The 18,013-nt window shown below is 42.1% G+C and overlaps 2 protein-coding genes across 2 annotated transcripts; both read left to right on the forward strand.

Annotated features, from left to right (window-relative positions):
- Nucleotides 1-986: 986 nt before the first annotated feature.
- LOC149305502 (fatty acid-binding protein, liver-like) lies at nt 987-6,624 on the forward strand. The gene is made up of 4 exons (XM_089477234.1): nt 987-1,065; nt 4,712-4,884; nt 5,724-5,825; nt 6,496-6,624. The coding sequence occupies exons 1-4, from the start codon at nt 987-989 to the stop codon at nt 6,544-6,546; spliced, it is 405 nt and encodes a 134-aa protein (XP_089333360.1). The 3' UTR covers nt 6,547-6,624.
- A 5,968-nt stretch (nt 6,625-12,592) lies between these two features.
- Nucleotides 12,593-16,037, forward strand: LOC149305503 (myelin P2 protein-like). Its single transcript, XM_089477222.1, has 4 exons — nt 12,593-12,665; nt 14,058-14,230; nt 15,285-15,386; nt 15,981-16,037. The coding sequence occupies exons 1-4, from the start codon at nt 12,593-12,595 to the stop codon at nt 16,035-16,037; spliced, it is 405 nt and encodes a 134-aa protein (XP_089333348.1).
- Nucleotides 16,038-18,013: the final 1,976 nt, after the last annotated feature.

Consider the following 18,013-nt stretch of genomic DNA (forward strand, 5'->3'; position numbering starts at 1 on the left):
GCTAACCTTGCCTCTTGGACTGCGGCAACTAATGCCTATTTCTCTTTCACTTTTTTTTACCAAGCCTTTCACACTTAATGACTTTTGCTCATCCACCATCTCTTACACCCCATCCTGAAAAGTATTTTGGTTTTATTAGATTGTGGAGTAGTGGGAGAGCAGTGATCTTCATGCCTTGGGATACCTGTAAAAAAACCCCAGCATCGATTATACTAACTTTCTCAATGATTTAATTCTGAAACCATTTTAGTTGTCCTTATATCAGCTAAATTAATTAATAATGTCCACCTATAGTATCCAAAAAGCACACATTGGGAGTCTTAACTACTATTAGATTAGAGGAAAACACAGAGGTCACCTTCATGGAGAATTCAGATCCGGTGGGACCGCTGGTTAGAACAAACACAAGTGACATTTGCAATATCTAAAGGTGTGTTTGCAAACTGACACTATTTATATAGAAATTGTATAAGCTGGTTTAAGTAGGCTACTATTAACCTCAACGAGTTAATGTCCCAGCCACACCTATACATCTACTTTTCGCACTATTAATATAGTCCTGGTCCACTCATTAGTGACCCTGACACTTTGCTCATTTGACCTTGAAGTTGAGATTGAAGCAAACTTCTTAATAGTAAGCCTTAGAAAGTAAGAAGGATCATTAAAGAGTAATTATAAGCCACGTGGTGGTAGAACATAGCACATGTGGGTTGAGAAGACTTGCTGAAAGCATGCAAAGGAACAAGTGATGTCTTGTTTGAACAACCACAGTGGGATCTCCTCCTGAGGTCTGAGACTCAAATGCTGATTCAGCTCTCAGAGAACAGGGAGGTTTCCTGAGCTCAATGTAGAATTCAGTGCTGACATCACAAGGGATCTGCCTCTCCCCTCTTTAAAAAGCAGCTCTTTGCAGAACTCTCCCTTTGCTTTCTGTGAGAGTTCCCTTGCTTGGAGTGAAGGCATCTGACCCAAGAACCACAGCAGTCATGGTTGAGGCATTTCTGGGCAAATGGAAACTGGTGCAAAACAACTCAGAAGACTTTAACAAGTACATGGAAGCCCTGGGTAAGATCTGCATGCAATTTAATTCTAAGTGCTTAGAGAAATCTCAGCTCTTCGCTGAATCAGTTACCTCACTGAACCTTTAGATAATGCATTTTAATTATTTTGTGTGTATATATATATATATAATGTGTGTGTATTTTTTAACACCCCCCCTCTGTCCATATGCCAAGATTTACTTATAACTGACGGCTAACGTTCATTGAGAAAAACATATATTTCTATCGCATTTGTGGTGTGATCCACATATAAACTATGCACCTGCACGCAAGTTATTTTTTTGAATAAAAAAGTTTAGGACATCCGGCTACACCTTAATTAATGCATCCAGCCCCAATTTCTATTAATGCCAACATATGCATTGCTAATGCACCTGTACACTGGCCATTTACCTTGATCTTCACTAGCCAGGTAATGAGGCTGTAACAAGATCTTTTCATTATTATAAATTTGATAAATCAAATCCCACCTGAAGCCTTTTAACCAAATCTAGGTTGGATTAAGTGTCTCCTTTAATTGGGGGAATATAATACTGACATTAGTCAGTAGTTTCTACCCAAAACTACAGTTTCTACCCAAAAAGTCCCATTCTCTGTGTGTGTATATAGGAGAGTGTATGGGTGATCTCTCCGAGAAGATGAAATAAATCACTATTGCAGCGATGCATAAAATGTACTGTCCTGTATGGTGCATTAATTATAGGAATCACTGGTTGAATTAGTTTTTTTTCTTTCTTATCTTTCCATCCACCACCATGTTAAAAAGAGGTAATACCTCCTGGATGGTGGCTCATTCTCGTTTACATTAAGGCCAATAAACTAAAGTGTGTGAATGTGTTGCAATTCCGTTTTGCTTGATATGTGCATGCCTGGACCAGCATGGATACTGGATGCTGCTAACACTTTCTACAGCACAGGTGGCAGGTATTGGTTTTACTGGGAGGTGTAAGAAGGCATCCCCTTGAATATTGAATACAATCGCTGGGGTTAGACCAGATTTTGGTGCCCATCTGTAAGGCGCTACATATTATTAACTGAGCCATTGTATTTAAGCAGGAGTTTTATCTTTCACATAGTAATAACAAGTCCTCAGGGACTTAAGTATCCTCAAGCCATAGCAAATGAGTTAAAGAGGCCAGGTCTAGGCAATCATTCACTATGCAAATTGTGGTGGAAACCATGAAAAAATCAGACCTTGGGTAAAATCTAAAATCTGCTGGGGGGGGGAATGGAAACTACTGTAAAGGGTGAGGTGTGGATACTGGTATATTGATAGGAACATGGTGTGTTGCAATGTTTAATGTTTTCACTATAAACACGGTCACATCAACTTCCCACTGACCTATCGCATTAATAGGAATATTTCCCTTTGTACCATTGAAAAATCATAACTATACAAACAGGGCCTTGCCCCTTTACGGACTGATACGGGGTGATCTCCTTGAGTTTTGTTGATTTTGTGCTCGTGTTCTGTTTGTATATTGGTTCGGTGATTTATACCTAGTAGAGCTCTTACCATTTGAACCCCACCCTTTATACTCGGGGTTGTGGTGTGCCATTGCTATTGTTGGATGGATTTCAACTTCCTAAAGAACTGGAATGTCCAAGCCATAGTACTTTTCTAATTTGTATAATATGCTCTTCTAATTTGAATAATTAACAAATGCCCTAAAATCATATTTCCTCCCAAATGCAACTGAATATAGGCAGTTCTTCTCTAGACCTGTTTATTATAACCCCCCCCCCAACTCATCAGAATGCCACAATGTGTCCAAACTACGTGTAACAAAGCATGTATGGTTCGTTACTATGGATTTCATGAAGTCCCTTTAAAGAGGCAGTTCTGTGAGCATTCTAGACAAGTAGAATTCCCGATTCTCGGCGTCCTGTAGCTGTTGTAAAGAACATTGTCTTTGGAGACCAGCTGCAAGATTTCAGATAACCATCTTAATCATATCTTTGTATTTATTATCATTAGCAACCCAATAACTTTATACACTTTATGCAATGTATTGCTATCCCACACCCCAAACATCCCCTATATTAATGAAAAGGGTTGTGTATTAAGGCATTTTTGAGCGTTTGAATCCAAATGGATAGCTCTGTTAAAGGGACACTCCAACCATCTTACACAGTTGAATGCATATAATGGCTCTGTGGTGCCTTTACATTTTTAGGCACCCTCCCTTTGTAAATTCATGGGGTGACTGCAGAATCCCCTCGTATGCATTTGCCCCTTTGCCCACCTAACCCCCCCTGCTGTTTTTCTTACTGGAGATGTGTTCAGCAGAATACACCTCTCCATTGGCGTATGGAACCTCCATTGGTGTGTGCAGACTTCAATGGGAGAGATTTCCTACCACTGAAGATCAGACATGGAAGAGGATGGAAGCTGAAGCTTCTACCTCAAGTGTGTTATCAAGTTTTTAAGAATGCTTTTTTAAAGAACTATAAGATTACATATCAAACACGTTTTAATATGCATTTTTCTATAGTGGGGCTGTTAGTTGGTAAGTCATTGACATTAAAGGAATACTTCCTTCCAAGAGCATTAAAAGCAACAACATATCAGCACCCCAGGTGCTCAGGTGTGGGTTGAAATCTGGCAGAGTGCCAAAGTGCAGCAGTTGCAATGAAACCATTAAAAGATCATCTCTGGGTCTTTACTAAACAATGCTCTATGAAAGCTTGTCCCAACTCGAAGGCTGAAATCAACAGGAATCTTTGCCGCCTTCAATCCAAAATGCACTGACAGCTGGTAATATGTTAGCAAAGTGGGATAAACTCTGTCAGCTCGATGGACTGAATTTACTAAACTGCCATGTGAAACGTATCCACCCGTGAAATATTTTCAAAGGCCATTTAGAGGTTGTGCACCTCTGGCCATCCTGCTTCCTGGGACCTTGGGAGTCTACGTTGATGGCCTACCCATAACCTATGCTTTCACATCAAGAGAATGAACTTGTATTCCAAATAGCTTCAAATGCTGTAGGAAAGAGTGATTTTTGCTGAACTAAAGGTTGGGTATGTGGGAGGAAATGAAGGTCTGTGTTTAAAAAAAAAAAAAAAGTTGCGATGTGGGTATTGTGGAAAGAGAATGCAGATAGAGGGTAAGGGTAAAGGTAAGTACCGTATTGGCTTGAATATAGGCCGCACTTTTTTTCCCCCACTTTAAGTTTTTTTTAAAGTGGGGGTGCGGCCTATATTCGGGGTCTAACGTCCGACGCCTGGGACATGCAGTGCCGGCACCGGAAGTTGTATACGAGTATTGCGTAGATGGCCCCCGCCGGCCCCGCAAGACACCCGGGAGTCTGCTCCGGTAAGTGAGGAGGACAGTGGTAGCATATCTCGGGCAGGGAGGAGGGCAGTGGTAGCATATCTCGGGGGAGGACAGTGGCAGCATATCTTGGGCAGGGAGGGAGGACAGTGGCAGCATATCTTGGGGGGGGGGGGGGGGGAGACAGAGTGGCAGCATATCTCGGGGGGGGGACACACAGAGTGGCAGCATGTTTTTTTGGTGCTTTTTTTAAAGAAAAAACTTTCTTTAAAAAAGCACCAAACTTTTAGGGTGCGGCCTATATCCGAGCCAATACGGTAAATCCTCAATATTACTATTTTTTTATTTTTTTTTTGTTGTTCTTGTGTCATAGATGTTAATCTTTTAACAAGAAAAGCAGCCTGCGCATTGAAACCTGATGTGATCTTCAGTATGGAAGCGGATGTTATTTCTTTCAAAACCGAAAGCACGTTCAAATCCTCTGAGATTTCATTCAAGTTGGGAGAAGAATTTGATGAAACTACTGCAGATGGCAGGAAAACAAAGGTGGGAAGTGGCCTTGAATCGGGAATTTGTTTTTATTTTCCTCTGTTTCTTAATTTATGCCCTTCCATATACAACATTTTGGGGCAATAGGAGCTTTTCTTATTACTTATTTATATAGTGCCATTATTTATATAGTTAGCTTACAATCTAGTTGGTGGTTGAGAGGGAGGTGAAGCGGTGTGAGAGGACTGCTTGGAGGGGGATGAGTTGGTTGAGTCGGGTTGATCTGTCGAGGATGTTGGTCGTCCAGAAGGCTTAGACCGGATGCGGGATGAGTGTTTTGAGGAAAGGTTGTACGCTTCTGCAATTTGCATAGGAGGGAGAAAAACTGGGAATAGAATTCCAGAGAAGGGGTGCAACATGGGGGGGGGGCATTGGATGTGGGAGCTGGAAGAGGTAATGATGGTGGAAGAGGGCCGAAGGCCATGAGAGGAACGAAGTGCGTGACTAGGAGTATTTGGATAGAAGGGTAGAGATATTTGGGGGGGGGGTGCAGAGTTAAGGGCTTTGTAAGTCAGGAGTTTAAATTTGACTCTGAAGGAGATGGGGAGCCAGTGGAGCGATTGGCAGAGAGGAGCGGCAAATGAGGAAACATTTTATGTTAATATATTAATATATTCATATAGTTAGGAATATATAAAAGCTTTTAAATTTAGTTTGTGTTGTCTAATTTTAGCCGTCATGCAAAGGCATGTTTGCAGCTGCTGAAGTGCTCCATGCAAATCCGCAAGGTCCTGTTTTCCATATAACCAACCGCATCTCCTGCAAATCCAGGACTTCATTTGTTAAATAATATTAAGTGTGAACATTTTTGGCTAATTTGATTTATTTTTATAAAGACAACCGTGACGCTAGAAAATGGAGTCCTGGTTCAAGTGCAGAAATGGGACGGCAAAGAAACGGTGATTAACCGAGAGGTGAAAGATGGTGAATTGATAACAGTAAGTTCAGTAACCTTTCTTATTTTGGGGGAATAGGGCAGAAGGCCAAGAACAAACCTCTAAGCCCCCAGTTCCTTTGCTTTCAAACCTTTAATTTATTTCAACAAGTAACTTTTTACCATTACCCCCGTTTTATGCATAAGAGTTGGGCCTTCTAATTTCTTTAAACTTCCATGTTGCATCTCCGGAGTTATGCTATGTTATGGGTCATGGCTAATCTTTCTGTATAACTGCAAATTTGGAGAATAAATGATCTCCTTACATTTTGGTCCTAATTGGTTTTTGACACTTAAATTGCACAGAAGGCTGACACTAAGAGGTCTTACCAATTTAACGATGTGTTATACTTGGCCGTTCTTGCATTAGAATCTCTCTAGTGTTTGTCTCTTTAAGACACACAGCTGAGACGTATGACTCTATACCTCCATAGTGAATTGTGTGGATGTATATAAATCGCCTATGAACACTTAAAACTGACCAGCTTAAACTTGTAAACCATACCCATGTACATAATGGCTGCGCCAAACCGCTCTCCTACACGCAAACGGATGGAGAAATAGCATAACATTCATGAGGCCCTACATATGTCTATACTGAAGTGAGTATACTAACCATACTTTTAATGTGCTTCCCACCCCTCACTAAACAAATATTCCTATGTACTTTTCAGACCTGTATCATGGGGGACGTGAAATGCGTTCGGATCTACAACCGAAAATGAGACCTTCAGTGTGGCTGGAAGTCATTGTAAAAAGACAAGCTCAGTTCAATGAGCAGTAGCCCTGTGGCGTTTTTGATTTCTAACTGGTTAGTTTGTATGGAAAACTGATCATGTTGCTGTGCCGCTCAAAGAAAGTAAAGCTTTTGGTGTTAATGCCCTCTGAGTGTGTTGTTGTGTTTTTTGGGGGGTTGCTTTTAGACCACCAACTGGAAGCCACCAACAAGGTCCTTTCAAAGTGTCCTCAAGGCTTGTGAGCGAGTCTGACCGTTTCACAGTAGTAGAGAAGAGAAAAAAGCAAAGCACCTGGGATATAGAGTGACAAATACATATTATATACAAAAATGTACATTGTATATGTGATTTCTGGCAATATGACACTTTATCAAATTTCAACACTTTATAATTATATATATATATATATATATATATATATATATAATAATCTCTATCTCAGACTGGTGAAGTTGCGTTTCTACCAGGTATTACTTTAAGGAGAAATTGGTACATGAGAGTAATAACCTCCCAGCAGATGCGGCCCTGGGCATATCCAGCCTCTGGACCCATGGACTGGCGCATCAGGTGAGTGCGTGGCTCTGTTGGCCAGCAGCCCACTGGGCATTTCTGTGGTAAGCCAGGTGGCCAGTGCAGGGCTGATAGAGGCTAATAGAGTGAGAGAAATGAAACGTACATGAGATATGGCTGTCCTGAATCTAAGACGGATCTAAGAGGATTGTTTTGAGGTGTGTCTCCACGTCCGTTGGATATGTCGGACTATGTGGTTCTCATCGGCCGTCACACTCTGTTTCTATGTTGTGTATGTACACAACGTCCCTCTTAACGATGCGTTACATTTACAGCTCTTTACTTTGTGATGCCTTTCTTGCAACAGATGTGTGCTTCTTGGCTTGTGAGTTGGATAAAAACACCTGAAATATCCTATTTTCTCTATGGAATTATTTTTAATAATCATTTATAGATGGGGGGGGCAGAATAACAGAGCCTGACACAAGATGGCGAAACAGCTCCTCAGCATCATTTGGTACTGGTCCTAGGGGTTAGATGTTCATGTATATTCTCTTTTAAGCCTTCATGGAATTCAAGAAACATTTTTATTGTTGAAAATGTTTTCTTTACTTACAAACCACACATTATTATATTTTATTTATATAGCGGCAACAATGTACGTGGCGCTGCACTATATATATTCAAAGGGACGTAGCAGGACTAGAAATGAATGCATTGATATTAGAAGGGCACTGAATTACGTCACTGATGTGATAGGATTCCATCAGAAGGTAAATGGCTTTAGATTTTCTATGTCTGCTCTACATCAGTCGCAGACAGGGTATATATCTAGAGCTCCATGCACCCGCTTTCATTGCTGTGGTTAATACGACTATGGTGTGTATTCGTTAATCCATAAATTTACCAGACGTGAACCTCTAGCATGTTCTCAATGCTAATTTGTTGTAAGGGCCATTCCTGGGGGACCCAAAGCAGCTGCGCCTTGAGCAGTGGTGAGCGAGGTGTCCGTCACGCAGACCACCGGAAAATGAAAAACTGCCTTCTGTGTCTTGCGGACCTGATGTGGCCCTGAGGTGCGGTCTCGTTGAAGGCCGCTGTCTTTCTGCACCGTGTGCTGGACAGTGATGGCGTTTTGGGGGCCGCAGTGAGGGAAATAGACTGCTGGGAGGTAGTAGCCGTGATGGCTTTTTGTGGGGAGCTAAAGGAAATTAATATTGATGCAAAAGAAAGGAAAAGGGCAGACGAGAAAAAAAGGGAGAGGGACTTGAAAACCACAGATAAAGAGCACAATAAATTGAGATGCAAAATATTTTTTTCATTTTTTTTTTTTTTTTTTTCTCCTATCCTTTTTCATTTCTGCTGTCCTTTTTTGTCCTTGTTCTCAAAAGAGACAGAAAGAGATTGAAGGCAAAAGAGGCTACAGGACGTGCTTTCTGTCCCTTGATTCTTGCACAGTTTCTGATAGAGAGCCGTGATGGAAGCCATCTGACTACCTTGTGAGATCGGAGGGAACTGGTTGACCGGCAGCTCCCACGATTCCCAGCAACAGTCTGTCCTGTGATTTCCTTGTCGTGCTGACCGAGCATATTTCTCCGATGAACTATAACGATCACACTCTTTATCCGGACAAAGGGCCAGCATTAAACGGCATCAGCTGAACAGATACTTCCATGAACACAAAGCGACGAGCAGGAGGGTGCAGATGTACCTCAGCCGGCCTAAAAAGAGGAGATATTGAGGATATCCTAAAACAGATCATGTGATCTAAACTGAATTCATTCACAGAATGACAGTCACCGCTTCAAACACATTTTAACCGTAAATCCGATCACAATTTAGGAATCTGAACTGTTTGGGGGGTGGAAAAACGCAATAAATTTAACCTGCAGGTATACCCGTACACATTATGAAGACCCAACACAATGAGGTGCTACTGCAGGAAAAGCTTGTCTGGCCCTATATGATGTATGGTTAAATTAGTGACATTTCTCCAGTGCTTCCTTACCCATTAAATCATACAATATACAGGGCCGGCTCAGCCCTTCTTGCGGGAGACACTTGCCAGGTTGGTGAAAAGTGAAGTAAAAGAGTTAAAACCACAACTCCCCTGAAACCCACCATTTAGTGAATAAACCCCTCTCTGATTAAAGATTGGGTTGAGGACACAGTTTTTGGGGAACTGTTTGTTCATATCATCTCACCAATTATACATTTTGAAGGGCCAACCCAGGCGGTCTAATCCAGCATAATAGTTTAAGCTGTGGTATGACATTGAAGAGCCCTCGCCAATTTACCCACGGAGGTGCATAGAGAGACGCTCAGATTATTTGGCACCAATTTATTGGGTATGGATGCCAGCCAGATAGGAGAAAAGGGTAGAAGGAAGATAGGTCGGCTATGAAAGGATGAAGATAGAGGGACTACAGTATTGTTGGGAATGGGAATCACTGTGTTTATAATATGTTTTATTTCAAAAGCTAACATTTAACCTGGTTACGGTTACATACATGCAGTAATCTTCAATACATGCAGGAGTCTTCTATGACATTATGAGGGATCCCTTTCTGTGATCATTCTATGCGTTAAATCGTTTTGTTGGAGCTATCATATGGAGCCATGTGAAGCAAAGGTAACGCTCGCTCTGGAAGTCGCAGTACATTGTAGGGCACAAGTCAGTTAAAAACCACAGAATATGTATTTATAGCTGCTTGGGTAATAGTTGCCGGCTGCAGCCCTTTGTGTCAGTTTCTGCACTGTGCAAAATGTCCCACACCATTAACCCTTTAAGTTTCACTAGTCCAGAATTAGTTTTAGGTATCAATAAGAGGATCAGCACAAATTACCCAAAGGGGAGCTCTGGCTTCTATTCTTCCACTTTTTGCAAACCTCATATGGGCTTAGGAGGCAAAACACAGCACAGACTTACATACACTACATGGCCAAAAGTATTGGGACACCCCCGTAATTACTGTGTTAAGGTGATTTAGCTACCTCCAGCGACAAACATTGTTGTAGAAAGGGTAATACTGAAGAGCTCGGTCACTTTAAACCTGGCGCTGTCTCAGGATAACTCCTTGTGTGTCAGGAGCTTCATGAAAAGGGCTGCACACAAACTGAAGATCACCATGCGCAATACAAGGCATTGGCACCTGCCCCTTAAGCCCGCCGCAACTGCGACCGGGTCAGCCACTCTAAAGGGGTCGGGAAGCCCCCACCAGGGCCGGCCTTACAGGTGTGCGGCCGCACAGGGTTTAAATTAAAACATCGGGGTGTTTTAATGTAAGCCCTGTGCGGCTGCAGACCCCTAAGGCCGGCCCTGGTGGGGGCTTCCCGGCCCCTTAGAGTGGCGGACCCGGTCGCAGTTGCGGTGGGCTTAAGGGGCAGGTGCCCCTTATGCCCTGCGTTAATGCGGCCGTAGAGGCCGCATAGGCCCAGTTAGTCCGGTACTGCCGCGGGCCCGGCCGCAGTTGCTGCTTGCTCCGGCAACAAGGTAAGTAGGGTGAGGGAAGGGGGTGCAGTGAGAAGGGGCAGAGGGGGGTTAGATAGTGAGAAATGGGAAGAGGGGATAGATAGTGAGAGGGGGTACATAGTGAAAAGGGGTACATAGTGAAAAGGGGGAACATAGTGAGAAGGGGCAGATAAGATGGAGAGAGGGGGTAGTGTGAATGCGTAGGAGAATGAATGAATAAATAAATGTGTGGATGAATTGTGTGAATGCGTATGACAATTAATGAATTCATGTGTGGATGAATTGCTTGAATGACTTGTGAGACTGCATTAATGAATTTGTTAATGATTTGTGTGAATGAGTAAATGCAAAGATGGTACATGAAGGGTGGGCTTTAACAATAAAGAAATAAATAAATATGGGCTGCTTGGGCTTAAATGCCCGGGCCTATTTTTTGTCCCAGTCCGGGCCTGGGTATAAAGCACACGGCGCTGGACTCTGGAGCAGTGGAAATGTTTTTTCTAGAGTGATGAATAACTTTACTCTCCGTAAGTCTGATGGATGAAGCTGGGTTTGGTGGATGCCAGAACGCTACCTACCGGAATGCATGGTGCCTGCTGTAAAGTTTGGTGGAGGAGAGATAATGGTCTGGGGGTGTTTTTTAGGGGTTGGGCCCCCCAGTTCCAGTGAAGGGAAATGTTAATACTACAGCGGGCCAAGACATTAAGGACAATGCTTCCAACTTTGTGAGAACAGTTTGGGGAAGACCCTTTTCTGTTCCAGCATGACTGCGCCCCAGAGCACACAATAAGGTCCATAAAGACATGGCTGAATGAGTTTGGGTGCATTGCTTTTAAATACAGCCATAGTTAGAGAACTGACACCAGGGGAGGGCTGGGAAATTCTGGCCTGAGGAGCAGGTACCACTGAGTGGCATCTTGGCCCTTTGTCCCTCCAAGTAACATATACAGCATCACTCACTCACACATACACTAACACACAAACTCACTTCACACACACAACTTTACACTCCCTCACACGCCTTATCTTGCCTGGAGCTCTTCCTTGCGGCTTTTACTGTGGGGTCAGGTAACGTCACATTACGTGACCCCACTTCGCTCCTTCATCCAGGAGTGGACCAAATAATCTTGGACCTGCCGGGAATGCAATTGCCTCCCTGTCCCCCGGAGCATGCATCTTTTCACACTGAGTCGTGAGAATTCGTGCAACCTGTGTCTGTGTAATCTCAAAGGGTTACCACAATCTGGAGTAACAATAACACCTTCTGTAGGTACTGACATTAAAAAATGTAAGTGAGTATTGTGCAGGCTGTTTTCCTATAGTGTTGCCCCACAGTATGAGTGATGCATAAACCTGTTCAGAGAAATTACTCCGTTTAATTATACATCCCACACGCTGCAGGGGCCCCTGGAGATATTGGTATGCCTCTGTGTGTGCGTGCCTAGGGGCCCTGAAGATAGTATTCTTCTGTGTATGCATACCTAGGGGCCACTGGAGATATCGGTGTGCTTCTGTGTAGTTAGGCCTAGGGGCCACGGGAGGGCCTTAATCTGGTAATGTTTATGTGAGGCTGCATCAACTTCTCTGTTGGATCAATGAATTATTCACTAGAAATTCCTAAAAAGTTCCATCCAAAGCCGCAGTATTACCGTATAATCCAGCAAGTGCCCCGGGGATGTGCTAGAACTGCCTCCAGCCAGGCACTGCCCAGACCCAACAAACACATTCCCTGCCCAGGCTGAGCTAATCAGTATTGAGGCCAATGTTGCCACTGAAGCACCCCCCCCCCCCACCTCTGGCCCACATGAGCTGTCCGATCTGGACCCCAGCCAGGGATGTATAAAAGAGCTGAGCTTGCCTGCTCGGGACAATGAAGCAATCTGGGGTGGAGGCGGTGGATTTACCCCCATGACGTCACGACCAGCCTGCCTTATCCATTGGTGGCCAGCGCAGAGCCCAGATGCTTTATAAGAGAGCGCAGTTCCCAGCGATCCTCGCAGTACTCGCTACACACCTTAGTGCATCTCTCCCTGCAGCCAGGTCATCATCATCATGGTGGATCAATTCGTGGGCACCTGGAAGCTGTGTGACAGCCAGGGCTTTGATGAGTACATGCAGAGCTTAGGTAAGGATGAGCGAATGGTGAGAGCCGGCACCTGTAGCCTGCAGGCTGGGTCTGCACCAGTATGGGGCATTTAAAGATCCTGGGAGCTATGGTGGGCAAAATAAACCTGCATGCGGGGACCGAGTCTGTGCAGTGATGCGATCGCCAGACCCCTGTATTCTGTGCGGAGAGTGAGACTGGGATGTACTGGTACCCAGCACACCTGTAATGGTGCGGAGGCTGGACTGTTACACGCACGGTACGCCCGGCTCACAGCCCCGCATACTCTGCTTGGCACCCGAAGCCGGACCCGTGTGAGCGATTTCACCCTCTGCGACTTATTAGCAGGTACTAAGGCTCTTTAACCCTTTGCGATCTGTCCCTTACTGCCACCGAAAAGTTCCGTCGCTCGCGGTTGCAGAAAGTGTCGCAATCCTCATTGATACTGGATGCAGATCTAAAGCAGCATCAGCCCTGCTCTCATATAACAGCTTCTGGGTGTAAGGTGTGTGTGTGTGTGTGTGTGTGTATATATATATATATTTATATAATTGTGTGTGTATAATATGATTGTATGTGTGTGTATATATATATATATATATATATATATATATATATATAGCATTGGTCTGTAGGCATCTGGCAGCCTTCTCCTGATTGCTGTCTTTCTAGTATCCTGTAGGAATCTACTCGCATTAACCCGCAGAAAAATCATTTTATGACATGAGAATTCTATAAAACAGAACTATTTAGTCCATTTTTTTCCTGTTGTAAACATATAACTGTGAGGAGGTTATCACTTGGTGATGAGTTAGAATTGTTGATTTTTAAGTTTGTGCAAATAAACTCCTTAGCCTGAATATTTGGGGACTCCTGATATCAGGAGCGGCTGGTGTGATCATGTCTAATGCCTGAGGAGCAGGAGGCTGGTTATTACTCCCAGTTATTACTGCAGTTATTACTCCCAGCTGCCTTGGCATTCGCTACAGTAATTATTTACTGTGGTTGCCCTTAATAATCATATCTAGATTTGTTGTGGAGGACAAGCTGAGGAGTGCCCCATGGGTGCAGCGAGACTCCCTTTTCTGTTACAATCACGGCTCAATGACTTTTGGGCATGTTCTATATTTATTTTATAAAGGATCTCCTTGATTCTAAGGTTTGCCATGTCCTGTGTTATACAAATATTCTGGGACATTGCTTCATACTGGCTGGGTGTGATAAGAGTCATTACCACTCATTTATGGTATTTATATTTGAAAGTATTCATAAACTGATGTAAAATGTTTAGGAATTGGTACTGTTGGGAGAGTATCTTAGCATTTTTTGGTTTTTAGCTACCAAGCTAAATGGTCCTTAGATTTCTTACACCTTTGCTACAGAATCTAATGTTCCACCAAATTTTTATTGCAGGTGTTGGTTTTGCCACAAGAAAAGCAGGTGCTATGGCAAAGCCTAACGTGATCATTTCTAAGAATGGTGATGAGATCTGCCTGAAGACAGAGAGCACTTTAAAAACCACAGAAATGAAATTCAGACTGGGGGAAGAATTCGATGAGACCACAGCAGACAACAGGAAAACAAAGGTGGGATCTTGAGCGTTGTAGTCCACTACGTGGCATTGACTTTGTGCCGAGTGCTGCTGTTTAGAAATAAAATATGAAGCGCTTCTATAGAAGTAACCTTGCAGGTACCTGTCTGCTCTGGGGTAAAATGGATAAGATGTCAACTAAAAAGGAGTATCGGGATCATCTGATGCACATTAAAGTGACAAAAAGGCACACTCAGATGCTTAATCTCTTTTGTTGCGTCAATGAGTCACCAGGCATATGGCAATATAACCAGCCCATACTCAGATGACTAGGAATTAAGTGGACATTAACTTTACATCAGCTCAGAAATGGCTGGGACTTGTTACTTGCAGGGTGTGCATGTCATACAATTTTAGGGAGATTACTAGACTTAGATATTTTTTTTTTCTAATTGCCAAATGGTGCTACAAATTAGAAACGGCTAATGTTCTGATAACTCGGATATTAGTTGGCTTTTAACTTAGTTTTCTGTGTGTTTCCTTCTTTACCCAAAGCAGAAACGTATACGTTAAATATCTAATGGGACTTGTGTCGAGGGCTATGCTTCCCTTAAGTGGGTCTTCAGATATTTTGAAGGACTGCAGATCAGTCCTGAACCATAGTAAGGGACCAACGTACTGTATGTGATTGTATGTATGTGTGTGTGTGTGTGTATGAATGAGCGGTAGCCATTAAAACAGCAGACTGGGGAGCAACAGAATGTGTATTTATAAATTTACAGATGTAGGCAGTGGAACAGGTATGAAGAGCTTTAGGTGAGTGTCAGGATTTTAAACTGAGTCTAGATGTGTAAAGAAGATTGACGTAGAGATGTTAGTAGAATGATGGGTAAGGGGCCTGGCAACATCATTCATGATGGATTGTGAGGGGGGAAGACAGCTTCTTTCTAATTGTTATAATAGCTTTCTTCAGATATCTCCTATACACAACGGAACATCAATTTAAACATAAATGGGTCGAGGCGTTCTATCTGACCAAGATATAGAAAATAAACATGCCGCCAGAGTTGGGGTTCTTTATGTGGATCCAAAAACTTGTATGTTTGCAGACTGTTATAACTTGTGATGATGGAGTACTGACGCAAGTCCAGAAATGGGACGGCAAAGAGACTACAATCAAAAGGGAACTGAAAAACGGACAGCTGGTGGTGGTAAGTTGGACCTAGTAGCTCTTTCCTAGTAGTTATTTTGTGGTAACTGTATACGCTTCAGTGTACTAAATACCCCAAGTGACTCAATATATTGCCTGCAGCTAGACTCTGACCATAGGGTCAGAAATGATTTAAAAAAAAGCTAAGAAAGATGAAATCTGATTGGCTTCTTATTTTAACCAATCATAACACTTGAAAAGTCATTAACCGCTTCTGGTGACAACAGGCCTTGAGAATCATTAAAGTTGTTATTGTACTTGAACAAAACTCACGCTTCTTTAAGAAACTTTTTTAGTTATTGTGTCTATGGCAACAGCCTATCTGTGCTTGCATTAGTGTTCCATGACAACTAATTGTTCACAGCACAAAAAAAAAGATTAGTGTGAAGTTTATCCTGATATAAAATTATTCATGGGCATCCAGCAGTAGTAGGAACGGTGTTTCTAATTGTGCATTCAGTTTAGCATTAAACTCATCATATGCCTAATTACACATTCAAGAACAAGCTTTCCATGCCTTGTGCATAACTAAAAAAAAACCTCTTTTGGTACCCGGCGTTAACAAATGATTCCTTTCTCTGTTTCTTTTCTCCAGACCTGTACCATGGGAGACGTGAAATGTGTCAGACTGTATGACAAGGTGAAAGCCTAAGACATCATTCTTAAAACTAGATGGAAGCTACATAAGGGCAGCTCAGTTCAATGAGCCATGTGCAACTGTTTAACACTATACCTGCTTCAAATCTATTTTTATGAATCAGATTAACTATTATGTAAAGTTGTACATCAAATTGGTGGTGTGTAAATGATCTGAAATACTGTGAATCTGGAATAAAATTTTGTCACACCCCTGACTGGCTTCATTCTTCTCCACTTACTATACTATCCCTGACAATCTACGGTTTAATCATTCTGCTACTTAAACATTAGTATGAGTGCTACAGCTTACTGCGCATGGTTTGTACAAAATGGAAAGCTACACCTATAAGCAACACACCATTTAGCATCTAATGTAACTTTTAGTTCTAGAACACTATTAAAAAAATAACTATTCAATAAATACTAGATATGGTAACAATTACTCTATATACATTGTTACATTGTGTACTTCTGCCTACACTCCTTCCATCTTTAAGGGTTTAACTGAATGTTGGGATTGTAATTTGCTAAATCTACATTTTTGGTAAAGGTTTGGTTTTTTTATCCTTCTATTTTTCTCCTGAGGACGAAAGGAAACTAACAAGGTAATCAGGAAAGCTGCACATAATGTTAAATCTTTAATTCTTCCTTCCTGTTGTGTAATGAATGCATCTTGGAAGGACTGTGCCATAAATTTTCTGGCACGGCACTAGAAGACTTTTCTTTCGCCGGGTGGATTAATCTTTGTACATGTCATGTACATTGAAGGAAATGGGTGCAGCTGTATTGGCATGGGGTTGAATAATTTACCATCCATGAAGTCACTTCATGAAGTCATGCATCCAGTTTCAGGCAGATTTCTGAGGAATCAATTTTGCAAAGAGACATTTCCAAATAAAAACACATTAAAGGGACATGCATTAAATATATTGCAATAAACTGATTTTTTTGACCCCATTGTTAATTTGAAACTGTCAACTTTTTTTGAGAATATGTTAGCATACGCAAATTCATTTAAACTACCTTTTTTAGCTCATTGTGAATGAATGCGTATTCTGATTAATGGTAAGAGACTATTTTATCACTAGGGAAGATAAGTTGTGTGTGTGGCAAGAATCGGCCCCAGATTCCATCCTCCTTCTCTCAAAGTTGGTTCAACTGGCTCTTTGACAAAATGGGAGGAAAATAGAAAAAAAAATTCTCAGATTGATATAGCTGCTTCCATACAGGTTCTTAACATCTTTAAACACTATTGCACAGGTTTATTTAGTGTGCTAAGATATGAATATATTTCAAAAAGTGACAGATCTGCCTTAAGAGTGGGCATTTTTTTGTAAAACAGTGTTGTAAGATACAATTTCCTGTTATCTTAGATACCAAGGTTCCTCTAAGACGACAGGGAATCTAATAAAATAAACACCAACCAGAATTAATATGATGCGGCATCCAATGATGTTAATATATTTGGAAGAGAGGAGGGTCGTCTGTACCTGCACTAGTACCCAATAACTTGCTTGACTGGTTCTGTTCAACTTCAAGGAAGGAGTTGGACTTGGGTGAGAATTTTCCCACGGTGGCCATACGTTGCATTCAATGGAACCCTGGAGAACTAGCTTTTTACTTAATCCATACTCAAAAAGTTGACCTTCTATAGAGCACATTTATAAGATGTGGTAGAGCTCAGTGATCCAAAAGGTTTCGTGATGCATCTAGTGAGCACTAAAGTAGTTAAATAACATGGCAAATGTAGATACAAAAACTGTGGCCAGACTCCCATAGGCATCTGCTCTCATGCAAACACACAATGGCCTGTCATTAATGGGGACATGCAAATTCATACGTGTACTGTGACCTTAAACATACATGTAAAAAAGACATGCAAAAATTATCACTAGAAAAAATGGTAGCACTGGTTCCTAGGTAATCGTGAACAATCAGCATCATTAAAAGGGACATTGGCTCACTTCAGAGTAGTCCTTACGTCTGTAA

The sequence above is a fragment of the Sceloporus occidentalis genome, unplaced genomic scaffold (assembly GCF_023333645.1).
Source record: "Sceloporus occidentalis isolate IW3139 unplaced genomic scaffold, rSceOcc1.0.p SCAF_11, whole genome shotgun sequence".
NCBI lineage: Eukaryota > Metazoa > Chordata > Lepidosauria > Squamata > Phrynosomatidae > Sceloporus > Sceloporus occidentalis.

Bases quoted from the DNA above. Each gene is read 5' to 3' on its own strand.
- LOC149305502 (XM_089477234.1), top strand. From the start codon at position 987: ATGGTTGAGGCATTTCTGGGCAAATGGAAACTGGTGCAAAACAACTCA. The intron at 1,066-4,711 runs GTAAGATCTGCA...CTTGTGTCATAG, and splicing joins CAAGTACATGGAAGCCCTGG to ATGTTAATCTTTTAACAAGA. The intron at 4,885-5,723 runs GTGGGAAGTGGC...ATTTTTATAAAG, and splicing joins CAGATGGCAGGAAAACAAAG to ACAACCGTGACGCTAGAAAA.
- LOC149305503 (XM_089477222.1), top strand. From the start codon at position 12,593: ATGGTGGATCAATTCGTGGGCACCTGGAAGCTGTGTGACAGCCAGGGC. The intron at 14,231-15,284 runs GTGGGATCTTGA...GTATGTTTGCAG, and splicing joins CAGACAACAGGAAAACAAAG to ACTGTTATAACTTGTGATGA. The intron at 15,387-15,980 runs GTAAGTTGGACC...TCTTTTCTCCAG, and splicing joins AAAACGGACAGCTGGTGGTG to ACCTGTACCATGGGAGACGT.